We start from the raw sequence: 25,536 nt of genomic DNA on the forward strand, positions 1-25,536 counted from the left end.
CATCGCTCTTCAATCCTTTCTTCCCAGAGGGACATGCAGCTATCTGGTTGCCTTTCTTGTCGATTGCAACGAAGACAATACCTGCGATGCCACTGGATGGATCACCTGTGACACTGTCCAAGGATGACTGTACGGCTTCTTGTGCTTTTGAATTGACCATCTTGTGAGTGCACGTTATCTGTAGCTAGTACTTCGTTGGTTAGGGTATGCAGTATCGAAAGTAAGCAGAGCAGTAGCTGAATGAGATCGTGTTATATACTATGACATGTGGAGTCGTCCAGTCATCCGAAGGCGAATGATGTATGCAGAAGCTAGGGGTGTGAGGGGATATACAGAATGAGGTGGTCACTCCCCTCCAGCTGAGCTGACGACATCCATGTTGCTGCGGAGTAGCTTTTGCAAGGTTGCTCCGACTGGACATTGGAATGGTTACTCAGGTACGTGATAGGTACACAGAATGATACAGGTATATGTACAACTCACTCGCCAACGCTCGCAAGTATCTAATACACAATCGCACGCTTCGACGACGCCCGCAATTTGGGACCAAACTATTGAAAAGTTAGCGAAAGATCTCATTGACGGAGGATCTGTGGAAAAAGATGCTCACCTTGAACATGACGAAAGCAATCATACTGAGCACAGTACCCAGCATCGCAAGTAAAAGTCCCGCCCATTGGCTGCCTAGGTTGTGGAAGAAAGCGCTTGCAAAAAGTGGTGACACAGCGCCGAGTGTGTTCCTCATCAGTCCCTGACCAGCGATAGCAGAGGATGCGCTTTGGCCATAGCAGTCGGCAGTGTATGAGTATGTGCTCTCGAACACGAAGTAGATCCCGAAAGCAATTGGTGCCAGACTGATAGTTGGCGCAATCCATGGGAGGTATCCGTACTGCGTGAAGGAGTACATGAAAAGTCCAATTGGGAAGAATATGGCCCCAAACATGGCTCCGTACCTATCGTAGAGTGTTAGCGATGTCTTGGAAGACCGATTGGGAAATTGTGGTCGCTCACAGTCTATCCTCTGGCGTCGCCTTGCGGTCGGGATCATCCATGATTTTCTCGTATCTTTGATGGAGCAGAACGTCAGCAAATATCCTGAATCGTCGGTGAAATTCATGTCAAGAAGGCTCCGAGACCTGCTCTGTGCTCTCCCATGTTTGGTTCACTCACTTTCTCATCTGCAGGTGGTGTGCAGCCCATCCCAAGGTCGTTCCAATAGCCAATGAAAGATAAGGCAGACCGCCAACGCCCTCGTTCCAACCACGCTTCTCTTGGAAAGTGATGGGAATCACTGACAGAAACAAGAAGACCACAAACCAGCAGAAGGAGATCCACAGACCAAAGCTGAAGACCACAGGCTCAGTAGCCAGCATACGAACAGCCTTGACGGAAGAAGCCTTGAGCATAGCTTTGATACCCGGAGTCTCCACGTCGTCCGCRGACACGTATCGCAGGTCACCGGTCGCCTTCTGAAGCTTCATCGCACGCCTGTGAAGGTAGACTCCTCCTCGAGTTTCGGGGAAGAACACGAAGATGCAGATCAAGAGAGGAATGTWGGCAATTCCTTGGATGCCTTGGATCCAGCGCCATCCGAGATGTTGATCGATGAATCCGGCGTAGACTGGCGCGAAAACGGTACCAAATATGGCGATGAAGGAGAACATGGCCATTGGTCGTGATCGCTGGCGCGGCATGTACATGTCATCGAATGTGCCTCCCACGAGGATAGTTCCCACGCACCCTTCGCATGATTAGCAACATTCTCAAATCAAGAGTGAGAGTGTCTTTGTTTACTCACCAAACAGACCGAGAAATCCACGCAAAACGAGAATGGTCTCAATGTTCTTTCCAAGTGCCAGTCCGATGAAGCAGAGTGAAAAGCAAAGATATGCTCCAGCATAAACAACCTTGCGTCCGACGAGCTCACAGAAAGGTGCCAGAACAAGAGGTGCAATCGCACAGACAAAGTTGAACAAAAACAGTCCAAGCTGCCCCATGATATTCGATACACCAAATTCCTCGGTCATCCTGGTGACACCGGAGCTGTACGCTGTTGTTGCCAATCCGATGAACAGAGTCATCAAGTTGAGCATGGTCGTGACACTGCGCTTGTACCAGGGACTCCAGTTAAAAGGGTTCTCAGGATCACCCTTTGCGAATCGAAGGACGATGTACTCGATGTCGTCTTTGTGCACAAGCTCCGTTAGAGTGAGTGGCATATCAATGTCGACTTCGGTGAGAGCTCCATGTTCAACATGTAGGTGCTGGTCCTCGTCGTCGAATTTTGCAAACTTCCCTCCCACAATCCTCCCTAGCCCGAACTCGACTCTTTCTTGTTGCGTAGCTGATCGATTGTCTGGGGTTTGGCTCTCTGGTGTCCATGCTTCCTTCTCCGTACGTGTGAAAGTGCTTGGAGTTCTGGATGGGCCTGGGCTCTTTGTGATGCTGCTCCAAGTACTGTTGCTCCGAGATGGTCCACGCGGCATGATGGGCATTTTGACAAAACTGTCGATGAAAAGATATGTACAGAAAAGAGTTTCAGAACAGACAGAAGGGAAGAGCCTACTTTTTGTGCAATGATCAAATGGATTACTATTCCGAGCCAAGATGTCGTTCTGCAAAGAAACGCTGTTGAGGATGATCTCATGGTCGTCTTCGTCCGTGAGTCCATATTACGACCGCGAAGTGACCGAAAGCATGTGCGAAGAAGCGCCACCGCTCGGAACGTCTATAAACAACAAGCCGAGGCTGTCGAATTCATCGTTAGCTAGCATTATTCCATACCGGATAACAACCAGATCAGGTGTACATTGCCGTATATCAGCGTCATCTTTGCTGGGTTGAATTTTCAGTGTTGCAGTTCATGTCAAGTCAGACCTGATGTGAGGAGTTAAACGGGTCGTCATGGTGGATCGCCGCGGGAGCGAGCGGGCCGCCGATCTTATCACACCTTATTTTGCGCCACAGCGAACAAGAATGTCTGAATCTGCGAAACTTTGCTTAGACGCAGTAGTTCTGGAGTATTCTTCGGGCGTTCGATGCTTGTGCATGCATCCTAGACACCTTCAGTTGCCGGTATGTTAGCACGGGGATGGATTTGCCAACGCATCGACTTTGTGAGGCTGCCAGAATGAGCTTCGCAACTTCTTCGGCGTATACGCCGATGAGCTGTATGTGATCGCCATCATCCCGGCAACATGCGACATCATTCGTCGACTTCGCGGCCTCTTCGGGGTTGCACAATCTTCAAACAAGACCTTGCAATGACGTCCGGTTGCCGTAAGGAAGACCCATCCAGAGAAGCGCTGGCTGCATGAGGCCAACAGGCGTACCACGAAGCTTGTCCCGATGAGGAGCAGAGTTTCATATCCTGATACCACGTCCGAGTCGCTATTGGAAGCCACAAGCTTTCTGCGTCTCAATCTGCATCTCATGTGATGAGACGTGGCAACAGATCCACCGGACTGCGGTAATCCACCAACATTAGATGAGACTCACCAGCCCAACGCTCTCAACGAATGTGCTGCTGGCCATGCTGGGTGATCTTGGAATTCATGAAGCAGTCTGATTGCTCGCTCAACATTTGCAAGGTCCCGACGCCATGGGACTGGCGACTTGATTGGCATATTAACAGGTCCACATTCGGACTCTGCTGTGCTGGACATCACCATCCTGATAGTCCGGTCGCGCACGTGGAAGAAACATGCCATCACATCGGGAGGCAACCAGGCTGGATCTCCCTTTATCGTTAAAAACTACAGAACGGTGGTGTTGGTAGTTCCAGCCCGAGCAAGTAGCACGTTCGGGGCATTCGGCCCTGCATCGCGCGACCATGGGGCTCCAGATACTGGACCAGCTCGTTTCTCCAATGGTTGAGAGATCCAGCGCGTATGGGTGCTCCGCTCCCCACAGGTTCGCGATCAATTCAGCGTTAGAGGACCAACGGCAGGACAGTTGTTCAACTAGGGTGTCAGGGCTCTCCCCTCCATATGTTGAGGAATGTCGTCCAGTGAGTCGCCTCAGCGGTGGAGCCCTTTACTCGAAATTAAGATTATATCTCCGCGTGCGGCTTGCAGTCCTTCGTCACCCTCTTCGCGATCCACTCCACATTGCTGAGCTTCTACGCCGGCGAGCATCGGAACTCAACAATGGAGTTCCAACACGGAGATCTTACTCGCCAGTAGGTAGGCTACAGCATCTCTCTGCATCGGACACCACTCCTGATCGCCAAAGATCCGCTTTCGCTGTAGCTTTGCAAGAAGTGATTCGCTGCTAATGCATCAGAGCTACGGCACTCGCGAGAGGTCTGTGGGTCTGAACAACCTCCGATGCAAAGAGATGGTCGCACAACCCGTTGGACTGATCAAACACTCAAATGCTCTGGAAATCAGCCACATGTCTCCACTAATGAGAGCTATGGCTCTCATCAGCACTTCATACAATTCTCAGCGCCATGTTTCGCGCAAAGGGCGTTTTGTTCGTAATTGTCTCCCCCGAAAGCCTCTCGATTTTCCTGCCCACGGGAAGTGGGCATTGATTCCAGGACTGAGTTGTCTGGCTTAGGTGAAAGACAGACGCAACTCGCATCTGCGACCTCGTTATAATCCTTCCAGAATGTTGTAAAAGAACCAAAGGGGTGGACGCATCATGCCTTGGATAGAATGTTGCTGGCTACCATATCATGTCCTTGTAGTCCTTCATCTTGGACCAAAAGTGGGTAAATCATTTGCCAAGCTTGTGGCGTCCGTGGCACTCTTCGTAGGTAAGCACAACCTCCGGCCTCTCAGGAAATACCTCCTTGGTCATCCATATTTCTCTGATCATTTCTGGAGCTTCTGGTGGCTATCACCGATGCCAGGAGAAGAGACCGGATTGCCCAGATTGACGAGCCACCTTGTCCACGCGACACAAGACACCGCCAAGCCGCCCAGAGAGATACGATATCGTAGTGCATTGGCAGCATGCAGCGCATTCGCCCATCAACATCCAGAAGGCCTCTATAAGCGTGACGCACTAGACAGCACCTTCCTAAACGGGCTCAATCTCCTCGAACCCGACCTTCCCATTGTAGTCTACAATGCCCTGCATAGCTTTCCGCCCAGAGGTCCTCCAAGACAATCCTTCCGTGAGGGACCTCCGAAAATGTAGAGTAGCATTGCAGGGCCGATCGTCGCCGCCACTGAGGCTCTTGGAAGGATCTATAAGTATCGTTCAGCTGGAAGAACTTGCTCATTCTTGCTCATTYCTTCACTTGTTGACAATCTCCATTGCTARGATGAAGTTCTCTGCAGCTGTCCTAGCCTTGCCGACTGTGGCCTTGGCTGCTCTGTACTCCAAGGAGGAATACCGCGTTGGCAGCGTGCATGAGCAGCTTATGGGTATCAAAATGGTAGGGCTGTTCAATCACATGATCCCACAGCAATGCATGTCGCTAAGTTCGGTCACTTACAGGCACACTGGGATGCAGAAATCGCTGAAGGGAAGATGGATCCCACCCGATTCCGCTCCTTGAAAAAGAAAAGTCCCAAGTATAAGAATGAGMCTGTTCGCTGCAAGGATGGACTTGCGACGGTAGAGGAGGGTAATGTCACGGAGAGCTTCCGTTGTTCCAACATGGATCTCTACGACTTCCTCAATCACGCCGACATGGGTACGACAGAAGGCCAAGGCTCGTCATCCTGGGGTTGGAAGCACGAGAAAAGTGGCCGCGAGTTCGGCATCGTTGGTCAATTCACCGGTGCGGCTTTCGTCGAAGTTCTTCGCAACGGCAAGATGGAATACCTTGGTCGTCTTCCAGCTCAGAGTGTTGGATCCAGGTGGAGAGAGATTCGCGTGCTGAACGACTATGTCATCATTGGCTCTGAAGCTGTGGGCCACAATGTCCAGAGTAAGAGGTAACGGGCCCGACGATAATCATCAGTGCTGACACTTTGCAGTCTTTGATCTCAACAAGCTTCTGGAGCTTGACCCAAAAAGCCCAAAGACTTTCAACCCCTTGACTGATCTTGTTGGCCTCTTCTCGGACACCATTCCAATTGGTCGCACCCACAACGTCGTCATTGACTGGGACAACGAGTAAGCGATCTCGGGTTTCCTGAAGACCTCATGTCCTATAACAGCGCCATTAGATACGCCATTGCCGTCGGAGCCCAACCTCGTAACTCCAGCTGCGCCAGTGGTCTGCAATACATCGATCTCTCCGACCCTACCAACCCCACAACACCCGGCTGCGCCGCCCAGGACGGTTATGTCCACGACGCCCAGTGCGTGACCTACAAAGGCCCAGACCGCCGCTTCAAAGGCCGCAACATCTGCGTGGGCTACAACGAAGACACCATCACGGTATACGACTCCACCCGTAAAGAAGGGCACCCTGCCTCCGAAGTCCTCTCGCGTTTCTCCTATCCCGGCGCGACATATTGCCATCAAGGATGGTGGACCGACGAGCGCCACGAATTTGTAATCCTCAACGACGAACTTGACGAGCAGCGCGCTCAAGGACCCGCAGCGTCTGGGCGTCCCGTCACACACATCATCGATATGCGTGATTTGCGCAACCCCAAAGCGACGGGAACATTCTTCGCCATTGACCACAAAGGTATCGACCACAACTTATATGTCGTGGACGGACTCGCCTATCAAAGTAACTATGGCGCCGGACTCTGGGTGCACGACATTCGTTCCATCCGGAAGAACCCCACAGGAAGCGATGTTACCACGCACGCTTTCTTCGATATCCATCCAGAGGATGATGCCGTTGGTGGAGAGATTGTGTTCACTGGTACTTGGTCGCATTTCTTGTTTCCTTCGGGATATATTCTTGTCAACACGATTGAGCGTGGTGCGTTTATCACTAAGATCTCGAAGGGGAGGGGTTCTACTCGCGGAACGGGTTTTCCAGTCAAGGGAGGCGTTGGGAGGAACACCAGGTAGTGTCACATATCCCAGGAAATGTTTTATTAGATCGGAGATGTAAATGATCCGACGACCTCGAGATCAGGCTGCTGGCGTTTCAGTCTCGTCTCAGCGGACATGCTAGGCGTTCTCCGCGAGTGTGCCGGATGTTTTCTCGTCCATAACGGCTGGGTCCGGTGTCCTGTCTTCGCCAAGCTGCTCCCCATGCGGTAGACGGCACTTGCGTGAGATACTTCTCCGAGCTACTCCGCGAGTTCCGACACGGCTGTGTCCTCTGAGCTAGATGAAGCTCCTATGATGAGAAAGCGGTGGCGGCGCTTGGAGTGTACCAGGCGATGGATCAATTCATTTCGGGCAAGAAGCGGACAGGCATAGCTGATGCCTCCATCTATAGCTTATTACGAGTTTCCTTGAGACCAGCCAAGACCTCAGAAAGGCCGCAAGTTCGCAGTGAGAAGGGCGTTGCGTGGGATAGCTGGCAACTTCCGCCTCGCGGTTCTCGTACAGCTAGGAGACGAGCTTTCTTCTCGCCTAGGCTTATCATGGACGGGTTCGGGCCTTACATGACAATACATCCACCCTCCGTCTTGCCACCCTTTTCAGTGGTAGTCTTCGCAGCAGTCCGGGAAATGTCTTCAATGACCGCCTCGCAAAGTTCTCCAGTCAAGGCCGAGCATTCGCAGTACCGATCACATCGCATCTCCTGAGCCAGTCGCAAGCCGTCCTGTGGGTAAGTGAAAGTCCTGCCATTGAGCACCACATCGTCGTCGTCACTTTCGCCAGCGTGAGCTTCTTTGCGAACAGTTCCCGAGTAGTCCTCCTCGCTGCGCACATCGCGCTGTAGACCAAGGACAACTGTGGGAATCGCTTCGTCGACGTTGAATTGGGTATCTACCAGAGGTTTCCATCTACTTTTCAGATTGGCAAGCGAAACTGGATCTGCGATGGAATAACAAAGGATGATTACTGTGGGTTTCAACAATGTGTAATTTTCAGGCGAAGCGGTGTCGTAGAATTCGAAGCGATAAGGTCTGTTGTATAAGGAGATGTTAAAGGCAAACGGCTGCTCCAGATCGTGCAGCTGTGGCAATTTTCCTTTGTGCTTGTGACCGACGGAGAGACGGCTACAGGCAGCTGTCAATCAGGAGCTGAGGTGGCTTTCACATGAAGAGTCCGACGTACGATAAGAATGTTGACTTTCCCACGCTTGAATCTCCTAGGAGTAAGATGGGAATGACGGGTCCGTTGCGTGTGTCTTCCATCATGATTGAGGAATCAAACCAGGTCGCAGATGAGGTGATACCCGCCACAGTCTCACAGACAGACGGAGTGGATGACGGATGACGGATAACGGACCTGCAGGAGATTGACGCGTCCTGCAAAACGATGCAATGGTGATGGGGTACTGCAGGGTTCATGCCTTATCGCGCTTATCCGTTCTTTCGGCACCCGGCAGAAGTTTTCCTCCCGGGCGATGCCGACATTCTTCTTTGCCCATGGAGTCACCAGAGCTCCCCTCTTTCTCTCTTGGGACTACAACTCCGCAGTCTGGTATTATCTCGTCTTGTACGCGCGTGCAGTTCCGGCACTCTGCATCCTTCGTCTACAATGCCATGCTGAAGAGCTGTCTTGTGCGATCCTCAACATAGACCGACTCCCTACGAAAAAGACGTCACATCTGAAACCCACGACGCATTCACTTCCTCATTCCTCCAGACCGCCCAAAGGACCTCGATAACAATCAATCTACCTCTCACATCTCCCTCTCTCTCACCGACCCTCACAATGGTGCGCAACATGCTCATCTTCTCGGGCAACTCCCACCCGCAGCTCACCGACGACATCTGCACCGTCCTTGGAATCCCGCCCGCGAAAATCCACTTGAGCAAGTTCAGCGTCGGCGAGACGCAGGTGGAAGTGGGCGAGAGTGTTCGCGGCAAGGATGTCTACATTGTGCAGTCGGCGTGCTCCAAGCCGAATGGTGCCTCTTTAAACGACGGCCTCATGGAGCTGCTCATCACTATCAGCGCATGCAAGACGGCAAGTGCAAAACGGGTGACGGCTGTTCTACCACTCTTTCCATACTCGCGCCAAAGCGATCTGCCCTATAACAAGGTCGGCGCCCCACTCGCCCGGATGCCGGCCAAGACGGAGGAGAACAGCAGGTATACGTACGAGTCGCGGCCGGGAACGCCAGGCCCGAGTTCGATGGGTGCGCGCGACGAGAAGCTGGAAAAGAAGCTGCAGGGRATGAGACCAATGAGCGAGTTGCGCCTACCAGGAGCGAGGAAGGACACATTGGAAAGTGTACAATCGGAGGAGCCGGCGCACAACGGACATGCAAGAGACACAAAACCGCCCGAGTTCAAGCCACAGCGAGGATACAAGCAGTGGGTCGCGCAGGCCGGTACACTCATTGCTGATTTGCTCACATGTGCTGGAGCGGACCACATTATTACAATGGACCTGCACGATCCGCAATATCAGGGCTTCTTCGACATTCCGGTGGACAACCTTTACGGAAGGCATCTGCTGAAGAGATACATTGCCCAAGACATCATGCCTCACTCCGGTGGTGTTGATCGATGTGTGATTGTCAGTCCAGATGCTGGAGGTGCAAAGCGTGCGACCAGTATTGCAGATTCGCTAGGCATGGAGTTTGCTCTGATTCACAAGGTAGGCAGATGCGTTCGGAATGCCGAGACACTAGACTGATGGAACACGATAGGAACGCCGCGTACACAACACACAACGACCACACGAGGTGCTCATGGAGAATGGCTCTCGCAACAACTCCAGCACATTGCTACTAGTCGGTCATGTCAAGGAAAAGATTTGCATTCTGATCGATGACTTGGCTGATACATCAAACACAATTACTCGAGCAGCCAAACTTCTCAAACGGGAAGGTGCTACGAAGGTGTACGCGCTCGTCACCCATGGCGTGCTCAGCGGAGATGCAGTGGAGAGAATCTTCCATTCGGGGCTTGACAAGGTGCGTTGAATCGATGACCTTACATTGTTCAAGCTTGTTCAAGCTGACAATATTGCAATAGGTCCTGGTGACCGACAGCGTGCCCCAAGATGAGCACATTCGCAAGATGGAAGAATTGGCCGTGCAATACAACAAACCCAGCGGCAAGCTCGAGGTGTTGTCAGTGGGTACCGTTTTCGCAGAGGTAAATACCATCGACAAATCTGTAATCTTGAAAGCCACTAACGAGAATAACAGGCAATTCGGCGGGTGCACAACGGTGAGAGCATCAGCTCCCTGTTCCAGTACGATTAAAGACATCGGGGAAAGGAAGAATACTCCACGTAATCGTAGAAACCTGGTATGCGTAGAATGAAGGGAGGCATACACTCCCATACAATGGATGACGATAGGCGGAGTACGGTCAAGACACCTGTTCATTAAATCAGATTTGCATCATGGCTACTCGACCTGCTGGTACAAATGGCYGCCCTGCAATGCACCACTATCAAGACTTCCAGACTCGTGGAGCGGCGGGGAGACAATGCTGTACGATTTCATAAATGGATTTCGTGCTGTAGCGACTGGTAAATACCCATAAGTCAAACTCCCAACATGCGGAATGCATCATTTTTCCAAGCAAGCAACGCTGACTGCCCCAAAGCTAACGCCGAAGGTGCTCCTTTCCGTGTGTTTATCATCCTCCCTTTGCATCAACTGTCCTTCTTTCACAAAATCGGTTCGTGCACATCAAGCGACTACGACCTTGCTTGACAACACCTCCAAAAACCCTGCGAGATCGTCCTTCTTCACCTCMACGACACTATGCTCGAAAGAATCAWTCCGAACTCTTGACCCAGTCTCCTCCACGACCTCCTGAAAGGCCTGTCCAAAACGATTGAGTCCTCGGATTTTCTTCACCTTGCCTCCTGTCTCCACTTCATCGTCAGAGTCGTTCTCGTCCTCATCCTCGTCTTCTTCGGTCTCAGGTTCCGATTCCTCCTCCTCCTCATCATCCAACATCCCATTAGCAGCATTCCTCTCAGCCCTCAAGCGCCTCTGTTCCTCCCTCTTCCTCTTCTCGGCCGCTTTCCTCGCAGCACGTTCCGCACTCCTCCTCTTCTTGGCATCTTCCCTCTCTTTAATCTCAGCTTTAGATCGAATCTTCTTCCCACTGCTATTCCATCCCGTCCCGCCACCCAACCCAACAACAACGTAGACACCTCTGCCCTCATCCAGCGCAGCAAGCACAAGAGCTTCATCCTTACCACTCCGCTTCCCACTTTCTCCTTCAAGAACAGCAATGGCCTCGCCGACCCATCCTGCTAGTCGCACCAGCGCTCCAGGATGCGTGAATAACGGAGTATCAGGACCTTCTCTCACGACTGCCATGCGGTAAGCCCGCAGATGCCTAATCTGCGCTTTGTTGACCAAAGCCGAGCCAACGCGTAGAATAGCTTTGTAGAGATTCTGCGCTGCTGGGATGTTGGCCATTACAATGGAGAGGCCTTTTCCGCCAGGTCGGAGAGCAGCCATGGCGCGAGCGAAGCGCATCTCCACGTAATCGGGAATGTCGCTTGCTCCAGAATTCTCGATTTCGCCGTGTCCGTCATCTGAGGAATGCGGTGGGGTTGGGAGATTCTGCACCCGCTCGTTGTAGTTGGCATCGGAATGGCCAGGACGTGAGGCCCCGAGTGTCAAGCTTGGGAGAAGGTCGTGTTCGCCGCCGACTTCAAGTATGGCTCCGATGACAATTGCAACATCTTCTGCACTCAATGTCCCTCTCCATCCCCAAGATCGTACGAAACCCCAGCCATCCATGTCCCCACGTCCTTTGTCTGTGGGAACGAGGCCGTCGAGATTGTATTGCTCGGCGAACTTGAGAATCCTCTTCCTCAACGTACGCTTCAGTTCGGAATCCATGTGGAGATAGCCCTTTCCAGCTTCTTGCAGACTGATGCCCATCTTCGCGAGGAGTTTGTGAAGACGCTTCTTGCCAGGCTCTGACCAGACATGCAATCGAGTTGCGAGGTATGGTGAGTGCAGCATGGAATCGTAGAGCGACCAATGACGAATCATGAGGAATCTTGGCTCGGGACTCAGTCGAATACCAGTATCGGTTGGACTTCTCGCAGTGGTGGGGATGATTGCTTCCACGCTTTGAGTTCTTTGCAACTCTCCTTCTGGGATGGGATTCAAACGGCGAACTTCGTCTTGTAGCACAGCTTTGATCTGGCTGGCTCGAGCTCCTGGACCGGAAGCTGAAGTGAATGTGGAGTTGATGCCGACGATTGCCAGCCATAGGAGTTCATTGTCTTCGCGTCCAAGATCAGAGGCGAGCGAGTAGAGCATACTGCTGACGCACTCTGCTGCTTTCGTACCGAGATCGTAATAGCGGTCGAGCGTTGCTTCATGCTTTCGTCGTAATTTCAAGAGCTCTCTACGAAGCTGCTTGGCCGACTTCTCCTTTCTTCTGGGAGGTGAAGAGGCCAATGGAGGAGGAGTAGAGCCATCCAATTGTGCTGAGAAAGGGTTTCCGCCAGGGGATGATGGAATCGGAATGGATGAACTGGTATTGCTGCGTCGCCGTCGCCGCGCTCGGCCCAATTCTCCTTCAGAGTCGTCCTCGTCTTCTGATCCGTCCGAAGATGTCGCTCGCTTTCGCTTCTGGCCGCTGCTGGATGTGTCTTCGTCTCTGCCATCGTCATCGGAATGATTTGCTGCATCCTCGTCGCCTTCGTCCCCTCCATCTTCGTCATTGAGTGCAAGGTCATCCTCTGTGATTTCTGGCATGTCCTGCAGCGCAAAGAACGCTTCCTTTTCCGCCCTTAGCTCCTCTTCCAGATCATCATCATCAAACACAATGACCCCGCCTCGGCCAGACTTGTAGCCGGGGAGTACGCGGCCTTCCTTGACACCGGATCTTCTTGCTAGATCCCCTGCTTGTGAAGCAGCCGACGTGCCAAAGACGTTCTCCAAATTCAAAGGTCTGTGTGAATCCAGAACCCAGACTTCGACGCCATGATCTTCTGCAGCGCCATCCTCTTCCGCGCCGTCCAATCCCAGCACCTCCTCCAAAGCAACAGCCCCTCCCAGACCCAAACACACGACTGTCCCGCCCGTTCCCCCCCTCGCCAGGGATAGTGTCTGTACTTGCTGAATTCCCGCTTTCTGCAGGTCSGAGTAGCCGGCAATGGGGACAAGCTGATGTCGAACAAAGTCACGCTTTAGGAGGAGATCGAGGATGTGCGCGGCACACAAGCTGTCAACCGTGAGGGCGGTGAGGATGACAATCGGGGCAGATCCATGGTGGTTGGTTCGTATTAGGTCCGTGTACAGTTGCGCGATCTGTTGTCGTGGGAGATACATGACCACAAACTATCAGTACTGGCGTGGTGACGAGTGTATTCCTGGCCAGATGCGGGCGTGCATTGGCGGAGTGGTGGGTGATTCGTGAAGTTGGATCGCGTGTCGTCCTTGCCCGGTAATGTCCAGTCCTTTCTCAGCCGATCCTTCCAGGTCCTAGTAGTGTTCTGCTTTTGGTGGGAAAGAGTCGTCTGGTTCCGCTCTGTTCACGGCAAAAGCGATGAGGTGCTTCAGATTCAACTCAGCCGGGCTTCGTCTTGTCTCGAGTTCGACTCTGCTTGGCGTGTTGTTCAAACTTGACGCGACGAGACGCGATCTGCTTACTCACCAGGACTTCACTAAGCAAGCGCGGACCGCGCCGCTGAGCCGACAGTCGATTTCGATCTCCGATCATTCCCCACTCTCGGCGTCCCGACGCTCGTTCGCCGAGCGCCCATCACACCAGCACCGACAGGAAACGAACGTCACACTGCGGGCGCCGGGCTACCATGTTCTTTACGACTCAGCACCTACATACTGTTGAGGTACGGAAAGCTTGCAGCCAGTCATGTCGGGCCCCAGACGATCTGCTGTCCATTGACGGAACGATGACGATTTGCTCGCACAATCAGCTCTTCCAATGCTGACGCCAACGACGACGCCAATGGTGAGCTCCGAGTCCTGACTCTGGATGTCTTACATTTGGAGAGCTTTGTCGACCACATCGCGATGAAGGTGTGGAGTATTACCTCTGCAAGAATCATTCAGGCACCAACTAAACTAGTCCACCACGTTCTCGCACCATCTTTCAGGTACACCACACCACGCCGTTCCGAGCCAGCGCTTGGGAGCTCCATGTTTCCAATCTTGACCTGACTCCATTGACTTTCCCCATCCCCATTCACAAAAGCGTATATCTCTTTCACGCGCTGCAAAATTGGCCATCTGGCAACGGAAACGTTATCCGATCAACACCACCCTGACGTGATGGCGCTCGTTCTCATCCACGCTGCGGGTCACTGACTCGCATCACGCGCCAACGACCACTTCACTCYGCATCCCCCGAACGGCTGGCTGCAGTTTGACGAACGACAGACGCGTCGGGTTGGTCAAACCGCAGCTTGACTTGACGCTTGTTTCCTCGTGCCTGAATTTGGTTGCGCGCCTTCACTTCATTCTAGTCAGCAACCTTTACCAGCTCTTCGTCATCTCGCACGAACGACTGCCCGTGGCTGTCCTCTCCCGTGTCAGCTTCGATTCTCATTGATCGATAGCTCTCAGCACGGGCGATGCCCAAAGCATTCAGGGCCGTGTATCAACCATTCGCTGACTCGGCYCGACTCTGCTCTACGCAAAAGATCATCGACCCTGACATGGAGCTCGTTCAGGAACGTAGCCCCAATGCTAGAAGGCTGATGGAACAGGTAGTACGCCTGGTCTATAATAGTCGCTGCAGCAACCTTCTTCCTCGTGCTTCATCTCCCTCTCACATCCTCCCGTCGCTGTACTCCGTTCGACGTTGACATATCKCCCACCATGGAGCCTGTCCCTGCTCACTTGCCCCCTACCGTCCCATCGCAATTCCCCTTTCGTGCCCCGGCTCACTCTCAAGGCCCCACAAGCATGCGCCGCTCCAGCGATGCCATGCGAGCAGGATCTAACTCCGGTCCTCCACACGACATGAACAGCCCTCCCTTCTCAGCCGACGCCGTTACACTCAAGGGAGATCACAGCAGCGACTCGAACATTCTGAAAGGAGAAATTCCCGAGTACGCTGAGAGCAACCATCATCACAAACTTAAGAAGGTCACGTCGACTCTTCAGGGGCCGAGAAAATGGATGGGTCTGCAGCCTGCAGCGCCGGTAGCGGTCGATGAGGACCATGCTGCCCATGTTCACCTGGGTTGGTCCAAGACCAAGATTGTTTTCAAGGAGCCCTTCGCGGAGTTTTGGGGAACTTTCATCCTCGTCTTGTTTGGTAACAAATTTCACTCGTCACTTCTCTTCATTTGATCATACTGACTTTCTGCAGGAAATGCCGGTTTAGCGCAAGTCACTCTTGGTGCCAACAAGACTGGCGCGCCAGGTGGCYAGGGCTTTGGTGACTGGCAGAGTGTTAACTGGGCTTTCGGTATCGGACTCATGTTGGGAATTTACGTCGCCGGTGACAGTGGAGCGTATTTGAAGTGAGTCGGCTATCCTATCATCGCAACACGCCATTCCCAACTAACCACGACTTCTAGCCCTGCCGTGACCCTTGCCAGCTGTGTCCTCCGCAAGCTGCCATGGCGACGCATGCCAATGTACCTCCTCGCACAAACTCTCGGAGCCTTCGCGGCTGCTGGTGTTGTTTACGCAAACTACTACAGCATGATTCACGAGTACGACCCAGGTCTTACCGTCGCCCCATCCCCCACTGCCACTGCGGGAATCTTCGCAACCTACCCGGGTGAAGGAGTCAGCAAAGTCAACCAGTTTTTCGACCAGTTTATCGCCTCCGCATTGCTCGTCTTCGTCATCTTCGCGCTCAAGGATGACTCTAACAAGGGCAACTTCGTCGCAAGTGGAGCCTGGTTCCCGCTTGCTCTCTTCTTCTTGATGGTATGTTCTGCACAGTCCCGCACTGACATGATTGAATCTAACATGATGTGATAGTTCGGTATCGGATCTTGCTTCGGCATCCAGACCGGTTTCGCCATCAACTTCGCCCGTGACTTCGGTCCCCGTCTCATGACCTACGCTCTCGGCTATGGTCACGAAGTTTGGTCCGCAGGAGGGTATTACTTCTGGATTCCGATGGTCGCGCCCTTCATTGGGTGTCTGACCGGTGGTGTCCTCTACGACATCTTCATCTTCACTGGAGAGTCACCCATCAACACTCCCTGGTTCGGTCTTGCTAAGCTCTTCAACCCTAAGCGCACCATTGTCAACAGACTCGAGGCGCAGAAGGAGGATGGGCTTGTCTGATCTTGTTGAACAAATGCGAGTCGGGGAAGATGAATGTCAACACTACAAGAAGCAGTGTTGCAGGGAGATGCCAGAGAGGATGATAGGACTCTTGCCATTCTCATGTATCAGTAGCTCATTACTATCTAACGACCGATGTAATTACGAACAGTGCGACGAAATGATAAGACTACAGCTTTATGATCAAACTCATTCTTCGTTCGCCATTCACTTCCTCACACTCAATTCTGGCCTTGTTCTCAACCACGCAGCAGCTGCTGGTATGAAAGTCGTGTCGCTGTATAGCTCACCTTCTCCAATCAAGATCTTCCACGCGCTTTTCAAGCGACAGAGAGGGCAGCCTTGCGAATTTGCGAGCAAGAAACGCCACCGAAAATCCATTGAAGTGAACGGGGCAAAATTCCCTAGAAGCGCAGCACACGTGTGTTGCGACTACATTTCCATTTCCAATTGTATCTCTAGAGCGCCATTGCAATGCTTAGTATTCATGCATCCAACTCTCYGAAACCAACAATCTGGCTGCCACTCCTATCCAGACCAGAATGTACTTCACCTGCTCTGTCTGTCAATCCGGAGGAAGCATCACCAGCGCTAAGCACCAAATCATTTTCTCAATCTTGAAAGCCGTTGCCTCAAAATCCAATTCTCGTCACATTCCCTCCCACCGCCTCCAAACCGAGCTCAACAAACTTGCAATCGGTTCCATTCCCAGCCCAATTTCCTGCAGGGCCCAAAGTTAACAATTGCTGCGACAAACAAACCGCAAAACGACTCTGACTTCCACAAGTGAGCACGCCACTGCAGACAGAGCAAGTCGGGATTATCAGACTATCATCCGCATCGATATCTTCGTCTCTGTTGAGGAACAAGAAGGGATAGGCATCCTGCTTGTTTCTGGTTGTGATCGTTCTTCCAAATGTCACGTCAACGAGTTCGTTGTTGCGGTTGAGGGTGAAGATGTCGCCTGCTCGGGTGGCATTGGAGAATCCGAGTTCGGAGACGGTAGGGTCTCCAGGGGCAGGCACTTTGCCGGCAAAGATTTTCTTGGGGAGAAGGCCGGAGGAGGGAGAGGTAGATGTGGAGTTGTAGTAGAGGCGGAAGCGGGACGGGGTGGGAGTTGGGAGAATGGTTGTTACAGTGGTGAGGACAGTGGTGGTGCTGACGTGGGCTGTGATGTGAGGGACCTGGTGGAACATGTCAATCCCGTGTGGGCTTCGTTGAAGATGGGGCAGAGCATACCGTTGTTGTCATAGTGTCAGTCCTAGTCACCGTAGCGTAAGCAGTGGTGATGTTCGTGACGATTGTGGTTCCTCTGATGGTGGTAGTTCCAAGAATCTGAAAAGACGCGTCAGTATCCAGAATTTTAAGGTACAATACTTTCAGAGGACATACGGTATTCGTAGCAGAAGAGGTAGCGGTGTCAATAGCGAGCGTGATTGTGGTGGTACCAGTACTTCGGGCAGCGATCAGACAGCTGCACGCATCTCTGATTCCCTCTCGACCCCGTTCATCTCTGTATTCTGAGAGACAACTTGGTGCAGCAAGTGAAGAGGACGGCCCGGCCTGTCTTGCGACTATGCCAATAAGACTGGTAATGGGGCACGTGTACTGGGTTGCGGTGCTGCGAGATACTTGTAAGAAGCATGATGAGGACTTTGCACAGGGATCAAGCTCACATCGTATCCGTGATGGTGTTGGTCGCGACATGAGTTGTGCGAGTGCCATTCGTGGCAGTCACGATTTCCGTGGTGGTACTGCGCTTGTCAGCGATACATCTACGCATAAGGAATGTGAGTCTTATCACGTGGTAGTGTTGCGGTATGCCGTTCTACGATTCGCTCGTTAGCGCTGGTATCGATGTGAACAAGCTGGTCACTCACGAGAGCACGGTCCTGGAAATTGGGGGCGGYGTGTAAACGGTCTGAGCCGCTGAAGTGACGGTGAAGGACTCGGTTGTGGTTCTGTATACATCAATTCAGGCCAATCGGTTCCGGATATGTTCATATACGAACGCTGTGATGGACTCAGTCACCGTGGTGAGTGGCGGATATGCTCCACAAAGGGATTTGACATAAGCAGATCCTCCGGAGCGAATACAGGAGGCTCCAATGGTGGCGAAGCCTGGAGCGCCAGAAGGGCATTGGGAGATCGCCTCCTGCCTGACCGCAAGCAGTGGGTAAGGCGATGCCGAGACGAGCGAGAGCAGCGAGAAAAGCAGAGCGGATGTCACCGAGGCGGCCATGTCTGCGATCTGTTTTGAACGAATGAAGAAAGCGAGCTGATATCAAGATGCACAATTGGAACAGCAGAGGCTTGTAGGAGATATATATCAAAGCAGACTCTCGCCTACCGTGCCACTGGTAAATGAAGACTTTCTCGCAGGATGGTTTACATTGCCAGCTGTAGCTCAATAGACCCATCCTCATGCACACAACGTCTGAATAATCCTGTTCTGCGCCTTGACACTGGATCCGGTGGCCAGAACGCTACGAATCATCGACGTGGTCGTGGGTGACGAGAGGGACATCTTGCACCATAACGCCGAGGAGGCCACCACACCGAAGCGGTGGAAGTCCAACTTGTGGTTTGGAGGCTCAAAGCCGGTATACTGTTGAGAAAGCCCACAGAAGAGCGAAGTTGTACAGCGATGATTTCTTTATGCACCCCTGCAGGAGACACTTTTCAGGTTACGAGCATTGCGCCTCTCAGGGCAGGAAGAGGTGCAGAGGCTTGTTGGTGGTACCGTGTCTTGTGAGCTGCRATTCGAACAAAGAGCAACCTGAAACTGTGAAATGTTCGGAGCATCCCACTACTGCTGTATCTCTATCAGCCAGGAACGATGTATGGCAACGTACGGTCCTGCGTCGTTGATCAGCTAGAGGCGTCTCTTGACAGCAGAAGGCAAGAGAATATGACGCGATCTGGCCAGTCAAACCAGCTCTTTTGGCCCAAGGTTGGCACAGGCGTCTTTTGACGTGTAGCTCGTAAACACACACGACCCGATCATGATGTCGAGGTCTATTGTCTGGCCGTGAAAAATGTTCTGTGGGTTACAAATATCGATGATTGTTTCTCTGATGCTTCTCATCGGAGACTTCGACTTCGTTACTCTTCGCGGTGAGTGCAGATACCGCATTTCGTGCTGTTCGTTAAACCGGCAGCTCGTATTGCAGAGTTGCAGAGTTATTAGGTGAGATGTTTGTTCCAATGGTCCAGAGGAGGAAGGGATCTTGGCCGCGCTCCCGTTGATGTGGGGCCGCCGGCGCGGGTGCCGAGCCGTGGACAAATTTCCGCTCTTTCCTACATCATCGCGCAAAAACGACGTCCTCATCCCTGTCCAGAGCTACATGTCGATGAATAAAAAAGTTGAGTGACGCTCCGCAAATGTCCATCCTCCATTGATCCCAACAAGCCAGTGTTGCTTGAAGACCTTTGTCCCTTCACCGGATGCCGGGATTACATGCATGTTTCATCAGCATCAACCAGACCCCGGGTACCGCGTCCCTTCATCCGGGACTGGGATGTTACGACTAGAAATATCCCTGGCTGTAACACAGGCCACCAAAAGCCGTGAGAGGGCGCAGCGCTTGGTATGTTTCAACAAATCTCTTGGTCAGGCAATGGTAATGCTACACCAACATCTCTTACACCCAGTCTGTTGTTCGCATCGCACGCGCGGCCTTCATATGCAGCTATGAAGCTGCCGTGGACATTCTTCTTAGCTTCATCTCTATTGTTCAGACAAGCTGCTAGTCAGGATCCGTTGGGCGGCCTGTCAGGAAGTCATACTGACATTCCACGATGGTGTGGGAAACCTTACGAACTTGGGTAAGTCGTGCCATTACTCACAGTCCACGAAAACGCCTCTTCCAATTGGCCTTGTGTGTTGGGTGCTAATGCTGTCACAGGTCGCCAGCTTTTGACCCAGGTGGCAGACTACAACCTCCAGCTATGACAAAAGAACCTCTTCTCGATATCAGGATCACACCGCGCTACAACATATACGACAGCAATGAGGTCTCCGGGCAATTTGTCGTTGATGTGTCCACTTCATATGTCCGCGGCGAGGTCATGGTTGAATCTTGGAAAGATGACCTAGCGCGGTCTCAGCCCACGTCCTGGTCATTCGAAATCGTGACAGAAGACGCCAGCCTACCTCTGGCATCCGGAAACCTGTTCCTCAACACTACGGCCAAACTACTGCGTTTCAGCCTGAACAGACTGGAACCCCGATTGGAGCCTTACATCATTCAACTCAATCTGCAAGTTTCCAAGGAGTACGGTAGCAACCAGACCTATGCGGCGTCCACTGAGTTTTACTACCTTCCGGCCAAGAACAGCGGCAGCACTGTCAAGATTGACAACCTCTATGGTGGCATGCTTGTTGCCAATAATGCCACGCAGTATGCTTTCCGACCACTTCTGCCCTTTGGATTCTATGCTTCCTGCGATGGCTATCTCAAGGACAGTCCGTCAAACGTATCGGCTTACAAAGACCTCGGATTCAATGCACTCAACCCGGTCTGTGCGTACACTGACGGTGACCTCGACCCCCTCTTCGACACTCTGGATGCCGCAGATTTATGGTACCAATACGACATGCGCAATTCCTATCTGAATCTCTCTTCTGTTGAGGAACAGATACCTCGTGTCAAAGATCGGTCAAATCTGCTCAGTTGGTACACTGCAGACGAACCTGATGGTTGGCAATACAACCTCTCATCCACCAAGCGAGCCCACGACTTGCTCAAGAAAGCTGACCCGTATCATCCCACAAGTCTCGTGCTCAATTGTGACAACTACTACTTTGACGAATACAGCTCTGGCGCCGACTACGTGATGCAGGATGCCTATCCGGTGGGCATCAACACGACGTACAGCCGAAAGTTCAACACTACTGTCAATTCGACCTACGGGGACGCTGGCTGTGATAATTGCGAGGGTATGCTTCGGGATGTCAGCAATCGTTTAGACGTGTATACCCAATACTTGGACTGGTTGGGAGACCCGAGGAAGCCTCTTTGGTCCGTCCTCCAGGCATTCTCCGGGGACTTCTACTGGGAAAGGGAGCCCACACCGGCGGAAACTTGGGTCATGATTGTGTTGAGCTTGAGCCATCGAGCAAAGGGCGTCATGAGCTGGCTGTTTCCAAGCTCGCCCAATCTAAATGATGCTCATGGATCGCTTGCGAAAGCCGTTACTGCTCCGGGAGTTAGCAAGTATCTACTTGGAGGACAGCCGACCAGTGTGAACGTCACTAATCATCCTTTACTGGATGTCGCGTACTGGCAGATTGGCGGTCGCGCCCTGGTCGCAATGGCGAATCTGGACTATAGCCGAACGAGCAATCCCATCACGATCGAACTACCTTTTGCAGCAAAAGCTGTAGCTGGGCAGCCCTGGGGTTCACTTTCGTGGAGCCTGAGTGACGACAATAAATTGGGTACATATGGGCTTGATGGCCTGGCCACGAGTATTCTGATCCTCGACACTTGAAGTCATGGAAGCTCGTTCGAAACACTCACCATCACGTTCGCTTGTGCTTGGCCGTTCGCCACTCCATGCAGAGCGAGCTTGCGACAGTTAACGAATCCAAGACTACCAGGTCAGCGAGAGCGACATGTCGACTCCGAGCACGACCTTGTCTTGTTATTATTGTCGAAGCCATTCCTCAAATCCCCGAAGCCCATGCTTCCGATGCTAGCACATCAGTGCCAATATGAGCACTCAGACGGTCAACGAAGATTCTCTGCGCAACGACGACAAAGCCACTGGACCAAAACTCCGAGCGAACGGAATGATCGCAAGACCCGCCGTTGCGTCCGCGGCGAAAAGAGTCTTCCGCGCCGCTGTCTGCGCCGCTTGGAACCCAATACCGTCTGCGGACTCTGCGAAGCCCGAATCCACGATCAGACGTGCGATCTCGGTGTTGAATTTGAGGAAATTCATCATCAAACCCGTGCCGATCGGCATGGTGATCAATGCGAACAGCATCGATGGAGAATAGTGTCCTGTGATGCTCAATCCACCTTCGAGCACAAGCATAGCGACCAGGGCCCTGGGACTATTGGTAGCATGAGAGCAGCCGATTTGCCAACTGAAACACCCCTGACCGCTTGGAAGTAAGTAGGCATGGAGTCCCRCAGGGCAGTCAGTGGGAAGTTGATGTAAGGGGAGGGAAGGAGTCCCAGCAGTACGTTGCGGTTCGCCATGATTCTTGGGGGAATTGTTGCGGAGTCTTGTTTGATGGACTGATCGATGCAATGAGACCCCAAGTAGAATTGCAAAACGGCGAACAAGCTGGTGCTACGGCCGTCAATCCAGGGATTCTTTGTTGTGCAAATGGCACGCCTTGCGGGCAAGTAATCGTTGTTGAAGACATTGACACAAGGGTTAGCTGCTCGCTAACCAATTCATTTGCTTCCTCGCTTACAATCTACACCACGCCTGTGTATCCTCTAGTCTCTATAGAGCTCGCAACTCGCCGGGTGAAAAGGAATCTCCGCACACCCCATCACTCGCGGGGAACTCCGATGTCAACTACATCTTTTCCTGCCAGAGCATACAACAACGTGTATAGCCCCCCTGATAGAGCTTTCTCACTTCTTTATCATACCTCATCTTCTCCACATGCTTTGGCCCAATTTCCTCTGCATTCACCACCTTGAACCCGCGTCGTAGATACCATGGCCCATTCCAAGGAATTTCGACGTACGTCGTAAGGGACACTCGAGCTTCATCCTCTCCGTTCTCAAGTGCTCGCTCACGAGCCCATTGGAACACCGCCTTTAACAGCATACTCCCGATACCCTTGCCGTTGTATTCGCCGCGCACGGAAATCTCAGCAACGTACAGAGCTGTGTCCATCTGGTAGGCTGCTAGAAATCCAACCGGTATGCTGTCATGCTCGGCGAGGAATATCCGGCCCTTTTCGAATGTTTGTTGGATCTTTGTGGCCGCGTAGCTCTGCTCTCCTTCTGCCAGGGATTCGAAAATGGTGTCATGTTCGCCAAACTTCTTTTCAGCTGATCGTGAGACTTGGAGGATTCCTGGTGTATCTTCCKCAGTCGCTATGCGAATAGTATAGCCTTCCATTGTTGTTGGGCACGTTTTCCTGATTGTGTGAGTTGTAGAGACTACGCAAAGACATTTTCACGATAGCTCGTCTTGGAATCATTTAGCTCGACTTCTTTCAGATGAGTCCCGATAGGTCAATTCGTGGTCGCGGAAATCTGTAGGGCGGAATGTGATACGGGGATCTAACGTTGTAAATTGTTGTCACGGCGGGTCTGGTCTAATTCTGCCCGGAAGAAGACTGTGGATTGATTGATTTGTTTCCATCACGTTAACGAGTGGCTTACATGTATATAGGAGAGACTCGATACAGCATCATGCCATGCCATTGACTTGACCGATATCGGTGGCGGGGAAGCTTAATCGCTTCGGGCAACAGACGGCAACAGCACTGCACTTGGTTGCCGACATTGTGAGGTCCTTGAGGCTTTAAATACATACTTGTGCCTTCTGATAGCTCTGCTTGCTGGTGTTTGTGGGCTTGTATTTGCCTTGTTTATCTGTTCATCTTCCAGACTCCACGCCATCAAAAGATCTTCAAACGAGATAACATGTCGTTCAAGGGAACTCCTGCAAAAGGAGGGAAGATCTTGGTTCTACCTGGAGACCATGTTGGCCCAGAAGTCGTGGCTGAGGCTCTGAAGGTATTGGAGATTATCGAAGAGGCAACTGGTGTCAAGTTTGAAAAAGAATTCGATCTTTGTGGCGGTTGCTCGCTGGACAAGCATAAGGACTCCGTGACGGAAGAGGTACTACAGAAGTGCGAACAGGTAGATGCAGTCTTCTTTGGCAGTGCAGGAGGTCCAAAATGGGGGACAGCGGTGCCTAATCCAGAGTCCGGTAAGAAACTAGAGGACAGGGCCTACGAATTCATTCGAGTCTGTCTCTGTTGTGGTTCATTAGGTCAATGCTGATCCTTTCTTCTCTCCATTCCAGGTCTACTGAGAATCAGGAAGAGGATGCAGGTAAATTAATTGAGATTTCCGGAATAGAAGCACTCGTGACTTACGTTCTGACTAGGTCTTCGCCAATCTACGCCCTTGCAAGTTTGCCTCGAAGACGATGATCGATTGGTCTCCCATCAAGCGTGAGATTAWAGCGGGCGTCGACTTCATGCTGATCAGAGAGAACTGCGGTGGTGCTTACTATGGCGAGWAGATTGAAAGAGAAGATTACGGCTGCGACCCATGGGAGTACTCTCGCCCAGAGATTGAGCGTGTTGCACGCGTTGCTGGTGCTCTCGCAATGCAGCACGACCCTCCACTACCAGTGTGGAGCGCCGATAAAGCGAATGTCCTTGCAAACAGTCGAGTATGGCGCCGAGTGGTGACTGAAATCTTCGAGAAGGAATTTCCAAAGATCAAGCTACAACATCAGCTTGCCGACTCATTGGCAATGTTGCTCATCACGAAGCCCACCGCATTCAACGGTGTGATTGTAACAGACAACACCTTTGGTGACATTCTTTCTGACGAGAGCGGTGGCTTGACCGGTAGCCTTGGTCTCCTACCTTCTGCTTCGGTAGCGGGTGCGCCTGGAACGAGTCTGGGACAGAATAAAGCCGGAGGCGTGATCGGTCTCTACGAGCCGGTCCATGGTTCAGCTCCTGATATTTCAGGAAAGGGCCTCGCGAATCCGGTGGCCCAAATTTTGAGCCTGGCTATGATGCTGCGGCTGAGCTTCAACATGCATCGTGAGGCTGACATTGTGGAGGAAGCAGTCGCTAAAGTCCTGGATTCCAAGGCGGACGGTGGGTTGGAGATTCGCACCGGAGATCTCGGAGGCAGGGCAAACACGCGAGACATGAGCGAGGCCATCCAGGGCGAAGTTAGGCGTTTGCTCCGAGCGTAGTCGTGTAGCATGCTGTGAATGAGATGATACAACAACTGATTGTTCAGGCCCTTTTACATGTCTCGTACTATGTTGCAGGCTGATGATGGAGGAGGCCAGATGTTGATGGAAGCCGAATGCTGATCGTAGATTCATCCCTGTCGAGCTGGAACTCTAAAAAGACACGCTAGTTTACTCGACACTTCGGCTTCGGTCCAAGAATCGGACATCACAACACGCCTGAATTGACATCGCAAATGCCTCATCAACCTGTGTTTGCGGATCGCCCCCAAATGGCAGATTCTCCGTGCGAGGTCAACATGACATTGCAAATTCATGCTTTGAACGTGCAAAAGGGAGCAGCATGCGTGCGTCCGAGCCATGATTGTGAGGAAATCCCAATGGGAGTGTGTTCGGACGATTGATGATGA

At 52.2% G+C, this 25,536-nt stretch overlaps 11 protein-coding genes; 5 read left to right on the top strand and 6 right to left on the bottom strand.

Moving 5' to 3' along the window:
* Positions 1 to 503: 503 nt before the first annotated feature.
* RCC_06879 (related to multidrug resistance protein) lies at positions 504 to 2,486 on the bottom strand (the record flags this gene model as incomplete). XM_023772139.1 has 5 exons in its annotated part: positions 504 to 551; positions 611 to 953; positions 1,012 to 1,065; positions 1,171 to 1,741; positions 1,799 to 2,486. 5 exons carry the CDS (start codon positions 2,484 to 2,486, stop codon positions 504 to 506), a joined length of 1,704 nt encoding a protein of 567 aa, XP_023627907.1.
* Positions 2,487 to 5,275: 2,789 nt separating this feature from the next.
* Positions 5,276 to 6,933, top strand: RCC_06880 (uncharacterized protein; the record flags this gene model as incomplete). XM_023772140.1 has 4 exons in its annotated part: positions 5,276 to 5,389; positions 5,452 to 5,887; positions 5,937 to 6,075; positions 6,129 to 6,933. The coding sequence occupies 4 exons, from the start codon at positions 5,276 to 5,278 to the stop codon at positions 6,931 to 6,933; spliced, it is 1,494 nt and encodes a 497-aa protein (XP_023627908.1).
* A 541-nt stretch (positions 6,934 to 7,474) lies between these two features.
* RCC_06881 (related to transforming protein rho) lies at positions 7,475 to 8,180 on the bottom strand (the record flags this gene model as incomplete). XM_023772141.1 has 2 exons in its annotated part: positions 7,475 to 8,039; positions 8,098 to 8,180. The coding sequence occupies 2 exons, from the start codon at positions 8,178 to 8,180 to the stop codon at positions 7,475 to 7,477; spliced, it is 648 nt and encodes a 215-aa protein (XP_023627909.1).
* Positions 8,181 to 8,700: 520 nt separating this feature from the next.
* On the top strand, positions 8,701 to 10,204 carry RCC_06882 (related to ribose-phosphate pyrophosphokinase II; the record flags this gene model as incomplete). XM_023772142.1 has 4 exons in its annotated part: positions 8,701 to 9,591; positions 9,644 to 9,910; positions 9,972 to 10,073; positions 10,148 to 10,204. 4 exons carry the CDS (start codon positions 8,701 to 8,703, stop codon positions 10,202 to 10,204), a joined length of 1,317 nt encoding a protein of 438 aa, XP_023627910.1.
* A 435-nt stretch (positions 10,205 to 10,639) lies between these two features.
* RCC_06883 (related to CDC45 (cell division cycle 45)-like protein) lies at positions 10,640 to 13,258 on the bottom strand (the record flags this gene model as incomplete). The annotated part of the gene is made up of 1 exon (XM_023772143.1): positions 10,640 to 13,258. One exon carries the CDS (start codon positions 13,256 to 13,258, stop codon positions 10,640 to 10,642), a length of 2,619 nt encoding a protein of 872 aa, XP_023627911.1.
* Positions 13,259 to 14,770: 1,512 nt separating this feature from the next.
* Positions 14,771 to 16,201, top strand: RCC_06884 (related to channel proteins; the record flags this gene model as incomplete). XM_023772144.1 has 4 exons in its annotated part: positions 14,771 to 15,212; positions 15,267 to 15,420; positions 15,478 to 15,835; positions 15,890 to 16,201. The coding sequence occupies 4 exons, from the start codon at positions 14,771 to 14,773 to the stop codon at positions 16,199 to 16,201; spliced, it is 1,266 nt and encodes a 421-aa protein (XP_023627912.1).
* A 632-nt stretch (positions 16,202 to 16,833) lies between these two features.
* Positions 16,834 to 18,443, bottom strand: RCC_06885 (uncharacterized protein; the record flags this gene model as incomplete). XM_023772145.1 has 6 exons in its annotated part: positions 16,834 to 17,385; positions 17,441 to 17,536; positions 17,594 to 17,822; positions 17,878 to 17,976; positions 18,082 to 18,162; positions 18,214 to 18,443. 6 exons carry the CDS (start codon positions 18,441 to 18,443, stop codon positions 16,834 to 16,836), a joined length of 1,287 nt encoding a protein of 428 aa, XP_023627913.1.
* Positions 18,444 to 19,895: 1,452 nt separating this feature from the next.
* RCC_06886 (uncharacterized protein) lies at positions 19,896 to 21,697 on the top strand (the record flags this gene model as incomplete). XM_023772146.1 has 2 exons in its annotated part: positions 19,896 to 20,029; positions 20,110 to 21,697. 2 exons carry the CDS (start codon positions 19,896 to 19,898, stop codon positions 21,695 to 21,697), a joined length of 1,722 nt encoding a protein of 573 aa, XP_023627914.1.
* Positions 21,698 to 21,928: 231 nt separating this feature from the next.
* On the bottom strand, positions 21,929 to 22,246 carry RCC_06887 (uncharacterized protein; the record flags this gene model as incomplete). The annotated part of the gene is made up of 1 exon (XM_023772147.1): positions 21,929 to 22,246. One exon carries the CDS (start codon positions 22,244 to 22,246, stop codon positions 21,929 to 21,931), a length of 318 nt encoding a protein of 105 aa, XP_023627915.1.
* Positions 22,247 to 22,741: 495 nt separating this feature from the next.
* RCC_06888 (uncharacterized protein) lies at positions 22,742 to 23,296 on the bottom strand (the record flags this gene model as incomplete). Its single annotated transcript, XM_023772148.1, has 1 exon — positions 22,742 to 23,296. One exon carries the CDS (start codon positions 23,294 to 23,296, stop codon positions 22,742 to 22,744), a length of 555 nt encoding a protein of 184 aa, XP_023627916.1.
* Positions 23,297 to 23,826: 530 nt separating this feature from the next.
* Positions 23,827 to 25,126, top strand: RCC_06889 (related to 3-isopropylmalate dehydrogenase beta; the record flags this gene model as incomplete). XM_023772149.1 has 3 exons in its annotated part: positions 23,827 to 24,115; positions 24,212 to 24,240; positions 24,296 to 25,126. The coding sequence occupies 3 exons, from the start codon at positions 23,827 to 23,829 to the stop codon at positions 25,124 to 25,126; spliced, it is 1,149 nt and encodes a 382-aa protein (XP_023627917.1).
* Between the last annotated feature and the right edge of the window lie 410 nt (positions 25,127 to 25,536).

The sequence above is a fragment of the Ramularia collo-cygni genome (genome assembly GCF_900074925.1).
Source record: "Ramularia collo-cygni strain URUG2 genome assembly, contig: RCC_scaffold10, whole genome shotgun sequence".
In the NCBI taxonomy this organism is placed as follows: domain Eukaryota; kingdom Fungi; phylum Ascomycota; class Dothideomycetes; order Mycosphaerellales; family Mycosphaerellaceae; genus Ramularia; species Ramularia collo-cygni.